The following is a 16541-nucleotide window of genomic DNA, read 5'->3' as shown; positions in this document are numbered from 1 at the left end:
GGGGAGGGGCGGCATGGGCGCGTTCGAATTTTGCTACCCCCCCCCCCCTCCTCCTCCTCCTCACCACACACACACAACCAAACAGAAGTCGAGGGCCCGGGGTGTGCCGGGGTGCGTCTACTGCGCCGAGACCCGGCGGAGCGAGGAGGGCGCGCGCCTTCTCGGCGCCCAAGATTTGAACCGTGGAGGCGGGCTGCTTTGCGAGGTTCATCAGCGAGCCCGCGTGCGCAATCAGCCGCGCGCCCACCAGCTCGCCCACCATCACCTGTCCACGGCTAGAGGTGTGAAGAGACGCTGTTCACAGCCAGAGGGCACCAGCAGCTCGCGGCCATCACCTGTTCACGGCTAGAGGTGTGAAGAGACGCTGTTCACAGCCAGAGGGCACCAGCAGCTCGCGGCCATCACCTGTTCACGGCTAGAGGTGTGAAGAGACGCTGTTCACAGCCAGAGGGCACCAGCAGCTCGCCGGCCATCACCGAGAGGTTAGGCGCGATGGCGTTCATCCGGTTCTTGAGGTAGTCCCAGAGCTGCGCGCGGTACTCGGAGAGCGAGACGACCTGGGGTCAGGGGTAGGGGTAGGGGTAGGGGTAGGGTTAGGGTCAGGGTTAGGGTTAGGGTTAGGGTTAGGGTTAGGGTTAGGGTTAGGGTTAGGGTTAGGGTCAGGGTCAGGGTTAGGGTTAGGGTTAGGGTTAGGGTCAGGGTTAGGGTTAGGGTCAGGGTCAGGGTTAGGGTCAGGGTTAGCGGTACTCGGAGAGCGAGACAACCTGCCCGACCACAGCATGAGGATGTTGGTCACGGAAGTGTCTCGGAAGTGTCTCGGAAGTGTCTCGGAAGTGTCTTGACCTGCTCGCACAGCATGAGGATGTTGGCCACGTCCTCCTCCGACACCTCGGTCCCCATCGAGATCTCGGCGGCGTCTTTGAGCTCCGCCTCGACCTCCTCGGCAAGGATATCCGACAAGTCGAGGCCCTTGCACTTTGTGCGCACGCCCATCTTTTGGATGGTTTTCGCATACATCAGGTTGTCCGGCACGATCTTGCCCATCTCCGGGAAGTGCCACCCGTACCACTCCTTTAGCCGCATCGCGTACGTGTTTAGCTCCTTGTCCAGGTCGTCCAGCAAGCCGATGGCCTGCACGATCATCGTATCCACCTTGTCCGGGCTGAACTTGAGCTTGTACCGCGAGAGCGAGTGCGCTAGCCCGATGGCCATCGAGCGCATCTCGGCGGGCGTCGCCGCCGTGACGAGCTCCTCGACCTGCGCCCTCAGCCCTCGCATCAGCTCCATCACCCCCTCGTCGTGCACGCACGCGATGTTGAGCTTCTCCTTGATGGTGGCGCCCAGCTTCGCGTCGCACACGGCGAGCGACTCCTTCAGGTCCTGGCCGGCGACGTTCTTTTTGAGGAACTTCTTCATCGTCGCGCTCAGCTTGCCCTCCACCAGGGCCGTCGCCGACTGCACCGCCTCCGCCGTGTCCTCGAACTTTTTAAAGGCTTTGAGCTTTACCCTGCGGCGCGGGGCGGCGGCGGCGGCGGCGGTCGGGGGCAAAGCCGCACGCCCACGAGGCCGCGGGGGCGGCGACGGGGCAGCCCAGGCTGTGCATTGCGCCGGCAACGAGCCATTCGGGCCACGCTCAGCGTCACGGTCCCCATGCATGCGCTACTGTGGGGCTGCGCACAGCTTGCGCGTCTTGTCGGGTGAGCTGAAGCTCTCCCTCAGGCTGTCCGGCTTCTTGAGCTTGCCAGCGTCGAGCAGCTGAAACAGCGCGTGGCCCGCTGGCGTCTCGAAGAGCACGAGCATGAGCAAGCCCCGAGCACAGCGACAGCTATGTCAGCAGCGACGGCACGCCTCCTCTCCTCGTCGCCAGAGTCGCAGAAAAAAGAATTCAGGCTGGCCTGTGGCCGCGTTGGGTAGCGAGGATTGGTGTGACGCGATCCACGCAGGCGTGTTTTCTGGCGGCCGACCGTCAGTGCACGGAGTTGCCCCTTCTCCGACTGCCCCGGCTAGTTCCCGAGGTCGCGCGGGGCTGACCCCTGCGTCCCCCGAGACCTAGCGCGGGTGGGTTGGAGGGGCCTCAGTTGGAAGGCGCGCAAGCACGCCCTACGTCTTCCCCTCCTCCCCATCGGGCCGCGCGAGCGGCCACGCCTCGCAGATTCGTTTTTCGCGCCTGGGTCAGGCGCGCGGGGCATCCCCCGGGTCGCTCGACCAGAGGCGCGGCTCGCCCATCGGATGCTCATCGTCGGTCGAGGCGTCGTGTGTGCCGTGCCCTCTGCATTGCCGCCTCCACATTCCATCCTCCGGCACTCGCTGCACAAATTGACAGCAGCTCGCCGGCCGCAGTCGCTGCTATCTCGACGGACAGCGCGCCCGCGCGAAGCCGGGACGGCCGGTTCGTCGAGGTTACAAAGCAGCAGGCTGAGGCACTCAGGGAAGCGGCGAGCAAGAAGAAGTTGCCGACACCGCCGCCCGGGTCGGACCTCGAGCAGATGCTTTCGGCCGGGGCGGCGGCAGCACCGATCCACGGGCCCATGCGAGGTGGGCCGCTGCGGGTTTGGGAGTTATGCTTAGGCACAGCTTCGCGGCGATGGCAGCCCCCTCTCAGTGTATATGAATCAATATTATATGTGCCACGAGTCTCAGTGAGACGTCACTATCTCAAAGAGTGACGACTGGTCCTGTTAATCCGGTTAATTAACAGCCCATCTGTCTCGTCTCGTGAGGGGTTTCATGGTGTGCAAACACGTACTGTTTATTGAGACAAAAACGCGAGGATCGATACCTTATCGCACGGCGTGGGCCACGGGCATTTGGACGGCGACTTTCCCGGTGTACATGAGCGCCGGGCGAGGATCCGACTTTTTTTGTTTGAAGCAGGGACGACGGCAAGAAACCCAGTGGCCGAAGGGAGTTCCCACCAACGGTATAGGGCATGCCGAAGTCGTTGGTTTCCTCCGCTACCGCTCCAGCACTCTCGGCGGTCGTGCTCGCCGCCGAGCAGCGCTCCGCTGCCACGAGCAGCGTCCCGACGCTGCTGATGGAGCTCCGCAACCTCGAGGCCGACGCCAACGCCGTGCCTGGCTTGAACATCAACACGCTGGAGCAGACTTTCGCCAAGGCGTCCTCCGAGCTGAAGCAGGCGCTCGTCTCCTTCGTTGCGGCGCGCGCGCGCGTCTTCGGCGCCGCGCTGCAGGCGGCGCTCGACGCGCTGCGGGCGGCGATGCCCGCCTCGGTGGGCATCGACCAGCCACACCCGCTCTCCCAGTCGCTCGGCGCGGCGCTGCAGCTGGTCTACGAGGTGGTTGGGCCGTACAACGGCGCAAGAAGCAATGTCAACAAGTTCCTGCCCGGGCGCTTCCTTCTCGACGGGTCGGCACTTTCCGACCCCGCCGACACGAGCGCCTTGGCAGCCCTGCAGCGGCTCGAGTTCCGCGCCGCCAACCCGACCGCCACGCTGCCGCTCGCCGTGCCGCCCGGCGCGATCGCGACGCTGGTGGCCGCGCTGCAGGCCGCGCTGGCGAACGGCCAAGCGGCCATGGTGTGGGCCGCGGTGCTCGCCGCCGAGCGGCGCTCCGCGGCCACGAGCAGCGTCCCGACGCTGCTGATGGAGCTCCGCAACCTCGAGGCCGACGCCAACGCCGTGCCTGGCTTGTACATCAGTCTGCTGGAGCAGACCTTGGCCAAGGCGCCGCCCCAGCTGAAGCAGGCGCTCGTCTCCTTCGTTGCGGCGCGCGCGCACGTCTTCGGCGCCGCGCTGCAGGCGGCGCTCGACGCGCTGCGGGCGGCGATGCCCGCCTCGGTGGGCATCGACCAGCCACACCCGCTCTCCCAGTCGCTCGGCGCGGCGCTGCAGCTGGTCTACGAGGTGGTTGGGCCGTACAAAAGCGCAAGAAGCCGTGTCAGCAAGTTCCTGCCCGGGCGCTTCCTTCTCGACGGGTCGGCACTTTCCGACCCCGCCGACACGAGCGCCTTGGCAGCCCTGCAGCGGCTCGAGTTCCGCGCCGCCAACCCGACCGCCACGCTGCCGCTCGCCGTGCCGCCCGGCGCGATCGCGACGCTGGTGGCCGCGCTGCAGGCCGCGCTGGCGAACGGCCAAGCGGCCATGGTGTGGGCCGCGGTGCTCGCCGCCGAGCGGCGCTCCGCGGCCACGAGCAGCGTCCCGACGCTGCTGCTGCTGCTCGACGAGCTCAAGGCCGACATCGACGCCGTGCCTGGCTTGAACATCAACACGCTGGAGCAGACTTTCGCCAAGGCGCCCTCCGAGCTGAAGCAGGCGCTCGTCTCCTTCGTTGCGGTGCGCGCGCGCGTCTTCGGCGCCGCGCTGCAGGCGGCGCACGACGCGCTGCGGGCGGCGATGTCGGCAGTCCCGCCCAACGTTGGGCGGGTCGTTTGCCGCGCCGCCCTCGCCCACGGCCTCATCGAGGCGTGCGTGTCCTTGGAGAGGTGCACGACGAGTTTCGGGATCCGCGGAGCGGCGATGTCGGGGTGCGTGGAGCTGGACCCCCCCGAGCCGACCATCGCTGCCGCGCTCGAGAGGCTTCACGTGACGGACTCTCTCCGCGACGGCTCCGGCGCGGAGCGGGCGGTGCTCCCTTCCTGGTGCTCGGGTGAGGACGCCTCCGAGGACGTGCTCGAGGTGCTCCGCTGCGAGTGCGGTGGCGGCGGAGACGAGCTGCCGCTGGTGTCCTCTATCGGCCCCAACTTTAAGCTGCTCGCCGTGCTCGACGCGGTGCTCCGCAAGTGCGTCGTCGAGAGCGACGTCAGCGGCCCCAGCAGGCCGCACGTCATGCTCGGGCGGCGGTCGCTGCAGGCGCGTGCCAAGTGGGCCGAGGCGAAAGGCGACGCGTGGGCGCTATTCCAGCTGACGCAGCGGGAGGCGGAGCGCGCAGCAGGCCCAGCTCCAGCTCTTGCCGTTTCGGAAGTGACGCAGGAAGAAAGGCAGTGCTCTTCATCACCGTCTCTCGGCCAGGTTCACCTCTTCCAACCTGAATAGGCGCGTGTTTGTCATGGCGGCGCTGCTGCTGCGAAGAGGCGGGATGTTTACTTGTTGGTGGCCTTTCAAGTAGGCGCTCCTGACCGAGACGCGGTCGCTGATACAGACGCGCGTGCCGCTCCACTCCGGCAAGCCTTTCACCGCCGACGGGCTGCTCGCCGCCCTCGCGGCCTCCGAGGGCGGCTCGCCCGCGCTCTGCGAGGTGCGCCAGCTGCTGTGTGCCTCGGAGCCGCTTGACGACGTGTTCGCGCGAAAGGGCAGCTTGCGCCCCGACCTCGGCGAGGACGACGCCTTCCTCGCCAAGGCCGTCGTCACCTTCTCCAACTTGGTCGAGCTGTCCGTCGCGCCGCTCGATGGCGGCCCGCCCGGCAACCAGCGCCGCATTCGGCTGGTTTGGGAGGAGGGCTACGTCGCCCTGAGCGCGCAGAGCGGCGCGGCGTGGCATCCCCTTTTCAAGGTGTTGGACGCCGCGTGCGAGGCGGAGCTGCGGCGGCGGGGCGTCGACCCGGCGACGGCGCTGCTGGGCGAGCTGTCGATCCTTTTTGTCAAGCCGTACCTGTACGGCGCCAAAATCGGCATGACTCTCTGCCGGCACCTGTACCGCCCCAACGGCCTGAGCATGCAGCTCCTCTCGGGCCAGGCGCTGGTCGTCGGCCTCGAGGGCGAGCAGGACGTGGTGCTGGACAAGCCGACCAAGGTGGTCAACCACGTGTGCCAGCTGCTGCGGGTGCGGCGCAGAGTCCCTCCTTCAGCCTCTCCTTTCCGCCCGCGCTCTCTCCCTTCACCCTGGAGCTGCCGCCCCAGGTGGCGCCGTCCCACCTCTTCATCTCCGCAAAGGGGCCGCCGAAGGTCGTGATCTTCGGGGACAACCCCTGCTTCTCCTTCTCCCTCCGCCCGCGCGTGGTCGATTTTGCCGGCTCAGACGTGCGGGTGCTCAACCGTCTCTTTGGCATCCACAAGGCAGACCCGTCGCAGGGAGAGGGGCTCCGCCTCGCGCGGCTCACCGGCGCCGGTGTGCCGGATTGGATGCTGGAGCGCTGCCGGTCCATGCCGCACGACGTCTTCTTCGACTCGCAGCGGCCGGTGATCTCGCGAGTGCAAGCGGGCAGGCACGTCGGCAGCACCGGGCGCGACCTCCTCGCCGCGGCCAGCTGCGCTGAGCTCGCGCCCCCGATTCCGGCGGTGCACCGCGCAGCGGCGGCGGCGGCACTCGAGGCCGGCGAGTCGCTGCTTGAGTTCACGACGCCATCATTTTCGTCGTTCGAGGACACACGCCGCTCGCCGTCCGAGGCTGCGGTGGAGCTGCAGAGGCGGTTCGAGGCGGCGCGGCGCGAGGAGGCGCGGCGCGAGGAGCTGGCGGACGAGCGCCGCGCCGCGACTTCCGCGTCGAGTGGGCGCCGCCCGACGAGCATCCCGACGACGCTGTCCGGCGATCCGGCGCGGCGGGCGCGCACGCCACGCCCGAAGCCTTCGGGCCCCGCGGCGCAGGCGCAGGCGCAATCTGCTCTTGTGCTCGTCGGCACCTCGCCCGCAGAGGACGGCGCGGACGGCTCGAACCCCCCCAGGCGCTCAACCCGCCGCAAATTCACGTGAGACGGCGCCGCCCCTCGTGCCGTTGCCGGCTGCTGCCGCCACGGCCGCGCATGAGAGATGGGGTCCTCGCTGCCCTCGCTTGTGCGAGAGGGGGGGGGGGGGGGGGGGGTTAACCAAGATTGCGTATTGGTGCGTCAGGTGCGTCAGGGATGTGCGTCTTCCGCATCTACGTCCACCAACCAGTGCCCGCACGGGCGCAGCTGCGCCCACCTTGCGCAGCTCCGCACCACACGCGGGCAGATGGCGCAGCCGGGGGAGCCCATGGCTGGCAGACTCTCCATCTTGCCGTCCTCTACGAGCTCGTGTACGCACCCGCTCAGCGCGTCGTCCGCCGCCCTCACTAGGCTGAAGCGACCGGGGTCGTCGCGGGCAATGTGCTCCTCGCGCGACAGGCCATTCTCGTGCGCGATAAACCCGCACAGAGCGGGGAAGCCAGCCCGCCGCTCGTCGGGTCGGAGCAGCCACTCCAGCCACTCCACCGCCACGCCGCGCCGCTCGAGGGGCCACTCGTCGTACCGCTCAACGAGCCAGCGCTGCCACACCTCCGCGTTCTCCATCCCGGGGTCGGTGATCTCGATCAGAAAGTCCACCAGCGCCTCGTGCGCGCCGTGCAAGCGCGAGTAGAGGATGGCGTGGTGCGAGTACTCGCCGACAGTCACCGGCCTGGTGTCGCCCGCGGCGGGCTCGTCCTCGCACACGCCCGCGCGCATCAGCAGCTCGCGCCACTTGTCGATGGCGGCGACGCCCGATCGCGCGCTCGTCCTCCGCACGACGAGCCGATCGAGCCGCTCCGCACCCTCGCCGCAGGAGAGCGCCAACGCGACGGCACGCACTCTCGTGTAATCGATGTACGCCGGATCGAATACACGGAATTGAATCCTCTGTGGGCCCGGCAGGAGGCTCGCCTCCTTCGCGCCGATCGCGTTGGAGAGGCGCCACAGCGGCACGCCACGCACGAGCCGCGCCTTGCCGTCGATGTGGATGTCCAGATCGAGCCGCGCCTCCGACTTGTGGACACCGACGATGCGCGCCGGCGCGTACAGCGGCTCCCCGGGGAGGAGGACCGCCGCCCGGCAGCGAACCACAAAACCTCGGAGCAAGGTGGCGCCTCCTCCGGAAACATCCGGAAACATCCGGGTCTCGCAGTCGTTAAACGTCTCGGAGACGTCGCGCAACAAGTCCAGGCCCTCGCCCGAGAGCAGCGCCTCCACCTCCTCCGCCGTGAGCACCGCCCGCCCGCCGAGGCCTGCTTGATACCCCGCCACGAAGCACAGGTCGGCGGCCCGCCTGCCCGGCGGCCCGGTGGCATTCTTGATGTACTCGTCGTCGTCCTCCCGCGGGTACACGTACCGGCCGTCGTCGAGCAGCACCTGGTAGGGCGCGCCCTGCCCCGCGCCGACCGGCCGGAGCTGCGTCACCCGGCCGGTCGGGGCAAACTCGCTGCCGTCCTGGAGGCGGATCTTGCACCGCACGCGGTCGCCGGGGGCGAAGCGGAGCCTCCCGCCGGAGCCCCGCGCCCTCTCTCTCTCGGCATACGCGCGGAACTTCTCCTTGGACACCGTGCCCGACCTCTCCTCGTCTCTCAGCTGCTCGAGTATCGCCAGCAATTCTGCCGCCTCCAGCCTCATCTTCTCCGCCTCCCCGGAAGCCCTCCACGCCTCTCGATGCTCTGGCAGGGCGTGATCGGCGAGGTCGACGAAGTCGAAGGTCGCGTCCAGGATCTCGACCTCGCTCCTCTGCCCGCGGAGCAGCCGCTGCAGAGGCGGCGGCGATGGCGCGTCGACGCGCACCGGGCCCGCCGTGGAGGGCTGCTCGACAAAGTGGAGCCCAGCAGAGTCCACCTCGAGCTTCTCCGCCACGCTCGCGAGGAAGCTCGGCTGCTTCGCGACGGTCGCGATGTGGGTGGCGCCCTCGGGGCTCTCCGACAGCACGATCAACGTCACCCACACCACGCTGTCGACGGTATACAACTCGCACATCAGATCGTCCTCGTCGTAGTGAGCGCAGGGGCCGATGGACTCGGTCAAGGCGTGCACGAGCGGAGGGCGGCCTCTGCCGGAGTCCTCGGGCTCGTAGTAGTCGTCGAACATGCCGTCCTCAACATCGTCCGGCGCGCTGAACGAGAAGAAACAGGAGAACCCGTTCACTCTCTCCCGCACCCATGGCGGCCGCCGCAGCGGCGGCGGACCCGCCACGGGCGCCGCCCCGTCGGCTGACGTCCCCGCACCCGGCGAGGTCATCGTGCTCGAGGCGGCGCCCGTGCCGGAATTGGGCGCCGCGGCCGAGCTGCCATTCCCCCCGCTCGCCGCCACCGCAGTGGCCGTCTCCGCCACCGTCGGCTCGATCTCGTCCACCTCCATCTCCTCGCCGCCCGCCTCGGGCTCCCTGGCTTGCGCCTCGGGCTCCCTGGCTTGCGCCTCGGGCTCCTTGGCTTGCGCCTCGGGCTGTGCGTGGCGGGCAGGGAACGGCGTGAGGAGGAAAGGGGAGGAGGGGTGGGACGGGCGCGGGCCGGGCGCGGGCAGTCGCGCCTCGTCGCCGGGCCTCCGCAGATGGTCGAAAAGGCTCCGCGCGAGCTCGTCGAGGACACCTCTCTCCATAACGAGGCAGAGCGCGCTCTGGCCGTACTCTCCCGCGCTGTGGCCGTAGAGGTCCTCAGCGTTGATGTCCGCGCCGTGATTGAACAGCTTGACGACCATCGGCGTGGAGCCGTGCTTCACAAGGCGCATCAGCGCGGTTCTCTTCTCCCACTGCTCCACCCCGCTGTCCAGCAGCGCCTCCACCTCTGCCAAGTCGCCCTTCTCGGCGGCACGCGTCAGCGCAGTGTAGCCATCGGCATCCTCGGCATCGACCGCCGCGCCGCTCTCAAGGAGCTTGGTGGCCATGCGTGCGTCGCCCTCCTCGGAGGCGCGCATCAGCGGGGAGGACCTTCCCGGGCTGTCCGCATCAGCAATCGTTGAGGGGCGGCCCTTCTTCACGCCGCACGCAGGAGGCGCGTCGACATCCTCCGCTTGTCCAGTGGCGGCGGCGGCCGTCAGCGCGCTCTCGCCGGCCTCGCCCGCGTCCATCCCGGCGCCGGCGGCGAGGCCACCTCAGCGTCAGCGAGTCAGATCCCGCTGTGGCTCGAGGTTGTCGAGCGCGCGCGATTTCTTCTTCTCGCCCGATCTGCGTTCCCGCACGAGAGCTTTCCCCAAAATCGGTCTGGGCCCGGCGGTCGCTGCCAATCCCTCTCGGGCATCGCTTCCAGGGACGAGTTTGGAGTGTGTCTGCTATCTCACTCACTCACGCACGAACGAGCAGATAGCGTGGGTTGCAAGCGCGACCGCTATCTCATTCGGCCGGGCATATATGGCGAACCCAGTGCTCAACGCCCCTCTGAGCTAGAGCAGCCGAGCCGCCGCGCTGCTGACGCTGCTGCTGCTGCCTTTAGGACTGGCGTCGCTGATCTCGCTCCAGGAATCTCGTCACACAGCCAGCCGTCAAGGGCAGTACACAGCCAGTGCAGGGCGGTCCACAGCCATGCACAGCGGTACGCACCCTCAGCAGTACGCACCCTCAGAGGGCAGTACACAACTGGAAGGCAGTACACAACTACCGCAGGATGGCACACAGCCATCCTTTGGGTGATGCAGGCGGAACGCGCCCCGGGCGGCGGTACGCACCCCCAAGTGTATTGTGGGGTGTTGCGGGGAGAGGCAGTCCTGAAGCTGACGGCTGCCTTGTAAAACTCATTGAACTCGTCACACAAGGTCCAGCGGGTGTTGGTCGGTACGCACCTGCTACATTGGGGCGGCGTGGGTCAATCCCAGCTCAGTCTGGACGCGGCGAGCTCTGGCCAATCTCTGGCCAATCGTTGCATAGTTGGCTCGTTAAATCCATAGCACGGGACCGAAAACCTCTCAGCGCGGCGCGCTCGCCACGGTCGCCCGTGGGATGCGCGTCGCGCCGGTGCGCGCGCCGCCACACCGGGCCTCCCGGCTGCATCATGGCGCCTGACATGGGAGGTTTGGTGGCAGGCTCGGGGGGGGCGGACTCGGGAATTGAAAGCCCGTCCCAGTCCTCGCATCCGCAGACGGCGCCCTAAATGTGCTCACAGCCGCGCACGCCCGGGCGCGTCGCCCGCCCGCGGGGGTCGGTGGCGGCCCGGTCTTGTGCGCGGCTTGGTGCCTGCAACCACGGGCCATTTTCGGGGCGGCGACGCGCCAGGGCGCGCCGTCTCTTGGGGTGAGAGAGGCCGTTGGGAGTTGGGGGGGTGTGCGGGTGTTGTGTCTGGGCCATGGAACGAGGCCGCCCTGGCAGAGCCGTGAGGCACCGGATGCGGCGCGCTCGCCACGGTCGCCCGTGGGATGCGCGTCGCGCCGGTGCGCGCGCCGCCACACCGGGCCTCCCGGCTGGATCGCCGAGTATTGTCACTCGCTTTTTCTCGTGCCTCTTTCTCTTTTACCTTCTTACAGCTTCCCTCCGTTTTTAACTTGTATGTCTTTCCCGCGATTTAACTCACTTCCTTTCTCTCTTTCCTTCCCTACGCGCGGCGTGAGAGCTCGGCCAAGCAGCGAGGACAAAAATCCATATACTCGCCGAGAACGGCCAGGTAGGGCTGAGACCGACATACACGCTCATGAGTGACGGCTTTAGATTGCTCAAAAGAATGACCCCCCTGTCTCGTCCTTCCTTCCCAGCTAGTTTTAACGGGAGCAGTTTTTTTTTAGTGCAAGCAGGTTTTTAACTACTAAAAAGTGGAAGCAAGTTGCTTCCACTTTTTGTAGTTAAAAAGCCTGTGCAACCGGTGTGAGTACGGACAAAGAAGAGTCGGGAACGACCGTTTTTACGCGGAGATATTTACCTGTAAGAGGAAACTTCGGCTGCCGCTCGCCTGGCAAAGCAGGACTCGAAGGGATGCGCGGCGAATGCATGGTGGGTCATATGTGCACATACAGGCGCATTTTTGGTGCTGAACCGCTTCGTGCACCCCAAGTCTTTGAACATGCAACTTTGTCGCCGACGATCACCTTCCACTCCAACGCACCTTCCACTCGGCTGCTGCTCAATCGGCTGCTCACGAGCGCCGGAGAGCAGCGACAACTGCCCCTTTGGCGTCGAGTGCTGTGCCCAACGGTGGGAGCGCAAGGCTTCTGGGTGGGTCTGGAGAGGGGCCATTTTCATGTGCTTGCTCGTACGTAGGCTACGCTGGAGTGCCGCAACGCCAAGCTCGACGGCACGCGTGCCGTCGACAACGCCTCCTTTGCCCCTCCTTGGACTGGCAGCGGGCTCGTCGCAAAGATGCTCCTCTCCCATGACATGCGGTACACCGCCACAGGCATCACTGAGCGCGACGACCGCTGCGGCACGCGACCGTCTGGCGAGCTGAGCTCGCCTGCGCTGGCAGCAGCTCGCCTGCGCTGGCAGCGCAGCTACGGCTTTAGAGATCTCGTCCACACTGACAGCGATGCATGTGGAATTCAATCAAATTTCTTCATAAAGTTTGATAATTGTGTTGTACCATGGCCCTGGGGTGGCCAGGGGCGCGCAGTGGGCGACGCTACGGGCCGGAAAGTGGCTCTATCCGTCTTCAAGATGTGCCACCCGTGTTCTTGTGAGAACAGCGGATCGTGCAGGTCTGAGACCCGCTTTTGCACGCGCGCCTGGAATGTGCGGCAACTGGGGAGAGATATTATGGGCTACTAATTCTGAGGTCTTTACTCTACACGCACAGAGGACTGCTAGAAAAACTACTACTCGGACGGATCGAGCATGTCATCCTCGCTTGAGGCAGAACCGCTGCTCGCAGTCTCTACGCCCTCACTTTCCTCGCTGCTAGCTCCGCTTGCCGCTCCCGTCTCCTCTCCCTCGTCTTCCCCATCACTCCGAGACGCGTCCGAGTCATCGTCGCGGAGGACGCGCTGCGCCGCCGATGCCACACTCTGCAGCAGCTGAGTCGGCTGGGTTTGTCCGCCGCCGGCCTGGCTGGCCGCGGAGGACAACCCTGCGGCAGGCTGTGACCTCCTGCGCAGCCGAGGGCGCGAGGCGGGGCGTCGGCAGGCATCGGGTTCCGGCTGTCTCCCCGACTCCGTCTAGGCGAGTAGGCGCAGCCGCTCGAGCTTCGCCACCAGCTCCGCCTCCTCGTCGTCCAAGCCTTGGAGGAGGTGGCCGTTGGCAGCTCGCGTGGAAGCATTCGTCGCAAGCTGCCGAATCTTGCAGCGCTCACTCACGTCGGCGTCCGCGCCGCCTTCGCCGGCGTCGCCCATGGTCCTGCATTCGCATTGGTCGCACGCGTCATAGCCGGGCGCAGGTGGGTCTGTGCGGCGGCGTGGGCGGCCGAGGCGGTGTGTGAGCGGCCGGGCAGTCGAGTGGGGCTATGGGGCGCCCCGTGTCCGCGCGGGGTGGCCAGGCTGTGGCTGGGAGTGGAGCGCGGCGGCTTTTGCACCTCCTGTGGAAGCAGCCGTTCAAGCGAGGCGGACCGTGCGACTCGATCGTGGACTTGTGTAGCCGCTCCTGCGCGTGGCGGCCAGGTGGGTGGGTGCTCTGGCGGGGTGCAGCGACTCAGGAATTTAGGTGGGCGCAGAGGAGCGCGCGCCGAGCGAGACTGCGGGCCGAACGCGTTACGAAAGGAATGCCGGTGCTTTGCCCGGGTTTCTGCTGGGGCTCTCCCGTATGGGGAGCCCCGGGTACTCTTTAGCTGTACTCGTCTAGGCAGGGGTTGGTTTCTAAGCTCCGAGTAGAGGGGGCGCTCCGCCGCCAGGGGAAACCCAAAGCGCAGACTAACCCTGCTCGGAGAACCGTTTTAGATCGAGAGGGAGAAAAGAGAATCTTACAACAACACTCCCTCGGCACGACACTAGGCACGAGGGAGAAAAGAGAAGCGCTGATATCAGAAGCGCTGATATGCACGCCTCCCAGTCTTCCCCGCCGCGCCGCTCGCGCTGCCTCGCCGCCGCCGCCACCGCCACTCCCTCGCCAAACACGCCTCCGCCCGCCCGCCTCCTCGACCTCCCCACGGAGCTCCTCGAGCGCGTCCTCTCTCGCTGCGAAAGCCCCGCCGACATCGCTCGCGTCGCGGCCGTCTCGCTCCTCTTCCACGCCTCGCTCGCGCTAGAGGGCATCCGCCTGTGGGCGCAAGAGCGCGGCTTCGAGCTGCCGGCGCAGCCAGAGGGCGAGAGCTGCGCCGTGCGGTGGCTGTGCTTTGCTGCGCTGCTGCGCGAGTCCAACCCGCTGGCGAGGGCGGCCGCAGGCCGTCAGCACAGCCTCTTCATCGACGAGGGCGAGGGGCGGCTCTCGTCGTGCGGTTCAGCGCCGAGCTCAGGGATACTCGGCCACGGCGAGGGATCGTCGCGGCTCAACACGCCGACCAAGCTCTTCCCCACGCTGGGTGGCGAGCGCGCCGTGAGCGTGTCGGCTGGAGAATACCACAACTTGGCCCTGACCGCCGACGGCTCAGTCTGGAGCTGGGGCGATGGACGCTTCGGCCAGCTGGGCCACGGCGGCGTGCAAAACCAGCTCGTACCGAAGAAGATCGAGGGCTTGATTGACAAGCGCGTCGTAGCTGTCTCGGCTTATCACATGCACAGCCTCGCCGTCGCCGCCGACGGCGCCGTCTGGAGCTGGGGCAGTGGAACCTACGGCAGGCTGGGCCATGGCGACGAGGAGAGGCAGCTGCTGCCCATGAAGGTCGAGGTCTTTGCTGGCCAGCGCGTCGTCGCTGTGTCTGCTGGATCCTTCCACAGCATCGCCCTCACCGCAGACGCTGTCTTTACTTGGGGCAAGGGCAGCCGCGGCTGCCTAGGCCACGGCGACCAGTCGGAGCAACTGCTCCCGAAGAAGGTCGAGGCCTTGACGGGCCGGCGCGTCGTTGCCGTATCGGCAGGAGCTATGCATAGCCTCGCCCTCACCGCCGGCGGCAGTGTCTGGAGCTGGGGCTATGGAGGCTGGGGCCAGCTGGGCCACGGCAACTGTGTGCAGAACCAGTTGCTGCCGAAGAAGGTCGAGGCCTTGGCTGGGCGGCGCGTCATCGCCTTGTCGGCTGGAGAACACCACAGTCTCGCCATCACCGCCGACGGCAGCCTCTGGAGCTGGGGCTGTGGAGTGGAAGGCCAGCTGGGCCACGGCGGCATGCAAAACCAGCTGGTGCCGAAGAAGATCGAGGGCTTGACTGACAAGCGTGTCGTCGCTGTGTCGGCGGGAGACACGCACAGCCTCGCCATCACCGCCAACGCCGACGTCTTTGCTTGGGGGCAGGGTGCATGCGGTTGCCTAGGACACGGAGAGGATCTGTCCAACCAGCTGCTGCCAAAAAAGATCGAGGAGTGGGCGCCAGGGCAGTGAGGGAGGGAGAGGGGGGAAAAAAGGGCATGGGAGTGGGCTGTGTGCCTGCTCTCAGTCCTGGCGTCGGACGGGCACGGCGTGCAGGATGAGAGGACGCGAGCGACGCGGGTGACACGAGCGTCACGAGCAGGGCGCAGCCGCGGTCAGGGGGCCGTCGGCTTCCTCCTTTGGGCGGCCCGCGCCGCCACGTGTGGAAAAGGAAGGGGGGAAGTTTTTTAATTTGTAGACGTCGTGGGGCGGCCGGGCGAGAGGTAGACGTCGTGGGGCGGCACGCTGTTTGAGAAGATGTACCGCTTGCCCTCACGATACACGAAGCGAAGACGCAATGCTCGACGCGGCTGGGCATCTGCACGGCGCCCCGGACCGAGTCGGCGAGCGGCGAGCACTCGCTCTTGTCGACGAGCGACGGAAAGGAGAAAGTGCTTCACGCTGGCCTCGTTGACGATGCCAGGCGTGAGCGGCGTAGGCGAGATCTGGTGGGGAAGGGGGGAAGGGGTAAATGGAGTGCGCGCGGTCGGATGGGGCGGCAACCACTGCGAGACGGAGAGCACCTTTGCGGCGGCCGACACGTGAGCGGCGGCCGTGGGCGACGGGCTGGCGGCTGCGTCGTCGAAGGGCGGCTGCGCGAGGGGCGACTGCGGCGAGAGAGAGGGCTGCAAGGTAGGCACCTGCGTGCGCTCCAGGAGGGCGCCCAGCACCTGCGTTTGCACTGCGAGGCATTGCGAGTGCTGGCCCATCTCCGCGCCCACCTTCTCGACGCCGTTGCCCATCTTCTCGATGCCGTTGCCCATCTTTGCGAGAGCGATGTTCGTCTGCTCGCTCTGCGTCGCCAAATGCGCCGCCAGATCGCGCGTAGCGACGACGTTCTCGCCGACAACCGAGACCTGGAGGCGCGTCTTGTGGCCGTCCTTCTGCACGATGTGCTTGATCCGGTGGAGCAAGTGCTCGGCGTCGACGAGCGAGTCCAGCTGCGGCGGCGACACACGAGTGGCCGTCTCCGCCTCAACTTCGGCGCGGTCGACGAGGCGCTTGATGAGCGTCGAGATGTATGTCTCTGGCGACGTCTCGGGCGCTGCGAGCAGCACGCGGGGGGCGTCGGCAGCGCCGCCGTTCCGCGCGGATGTTGCAAACGGTGGCTCGGGGCACCTATTTCGGCAGCCCCGGGGCGGGAGCCGAGGAGGGGCAGCCGTTGCGGTGGCGCCATCGCAGCTCGGCGGCGCGTGGGGAGCCGAGCGGCTCCCAGCGATCCCGCGAGACAACGGCCCGCATCCGTCACGGATGCCGCGCCCACGCTGCCCGACGCAAGCGCCAGATGGGAGAGGAGGTTGGCAGCCTTTCTGCGCTTCAAGGCTGCAAGAGGTGTGAGAGAACTCTTGCGCTATTTAGTGGGTTGGCGAGAAGGGGGGGAGAGCCCAATGTGTCGGTGGACCAGCCAACTCTGTTCTGCCAACTGCTTACACCAATTCTAGATAGACGTTTCCGCATCGATGCACGCTTCGCGTATACAATAGAACAATACCTGCTGTGTACTTCCTGTGAGCTGTGTGCTGTGAGCATCACGCCGGAGATGGATGACAAGCGGAATACACATTCTCTACTACGAGTACACACATAATACGACTGGCTTGATTAGACGCTTCTG

General features: G+C 66.8%; 3 protein-coding genes across 3 annotated transcripts in view; 1 reads left to right on the top strand and 2 right to left on the bottom strand.

Annotated features, from left to right (window-relative positions):
* Positions 1-1800, bottom strand: part of EMIHUDRAFT_206438 (hypothetical protein) — a gene marked incomplete at both ends in the record, with an annotated part of 3244 nt that extends 1444 nt beyond the window's left edge. Inside the window, 4 exons of the mRNA XM_005777607.1 lie at positions 122-265; positions 456-527; positions 844-1507; positions 1679-1800. Coding sequence (XP_005777664.1) covers positions 122-265; positions 456-527; positions 844-1507; positions 1679-1800 — 1002 coding nt within the window. The remainder of the gene's footprint in view (positions 1-121; positions 266-455; positions 528-843; positions 1508-1678) is intronic.
* Positions 1801-2229: 429 nt separating this feature from the next.
* On the top strand, positions 2230-6583 carry EMIHUDRAFT_206437 (hypothetical protein; the record flags this gene model as incomplete). Its single annotated transcript, XM_005777606.1, has 8 exons — positions 2230-2242; positions 2341-2535; positions 2603-2639; positions 2721-2826; positions 2927-4918; positions 5064-5717; positions 5795-6286; positions 6479-6583. 8 exons carry the CDS (start codon positions 2230-2232, stop codon positions 6581-6583), a joined length of 3594 nt encoding a protein of 1197 aa, XP_005777663.1.
* Positions 6584-6726: 143 nt separating this feature from the next.
* EMIHUDRAFT_206436 (hypothetical protein) lies at positions 6727-8673 on the bottom strand (the record flags this gene model as incomplete). Its single annotated transcript, XM_005777605.1, has 1 exon — positions 6727-8673. The coding sequence occupies one exon, from the start codon at positions 8671-8673 to the stop codon at positions 6727-6729; it is 1947 nt and encodes a 648-aa protein (XP_005777662.1).
* Positions 8674-16541: the final 7868 nt, after the last annotated feature.

This window comes from Emiliania huxleyi, assembly GCF_000372725.1.
Source record: "Emiliania huxleyi CCMP1516 unplaced genomic scaffold EMIHUscaffold_26, whole genome shotgun sequence".
NCBI classification, from domain to species: Eukaryota; Haptophyta; order Isochrysidales; family Noelaerhabdaceae; genus Emiliania; species Emiliania huxleyi.
This window is presented reverse-complemented; position numbering and strand designations above follow the sequence as displayed.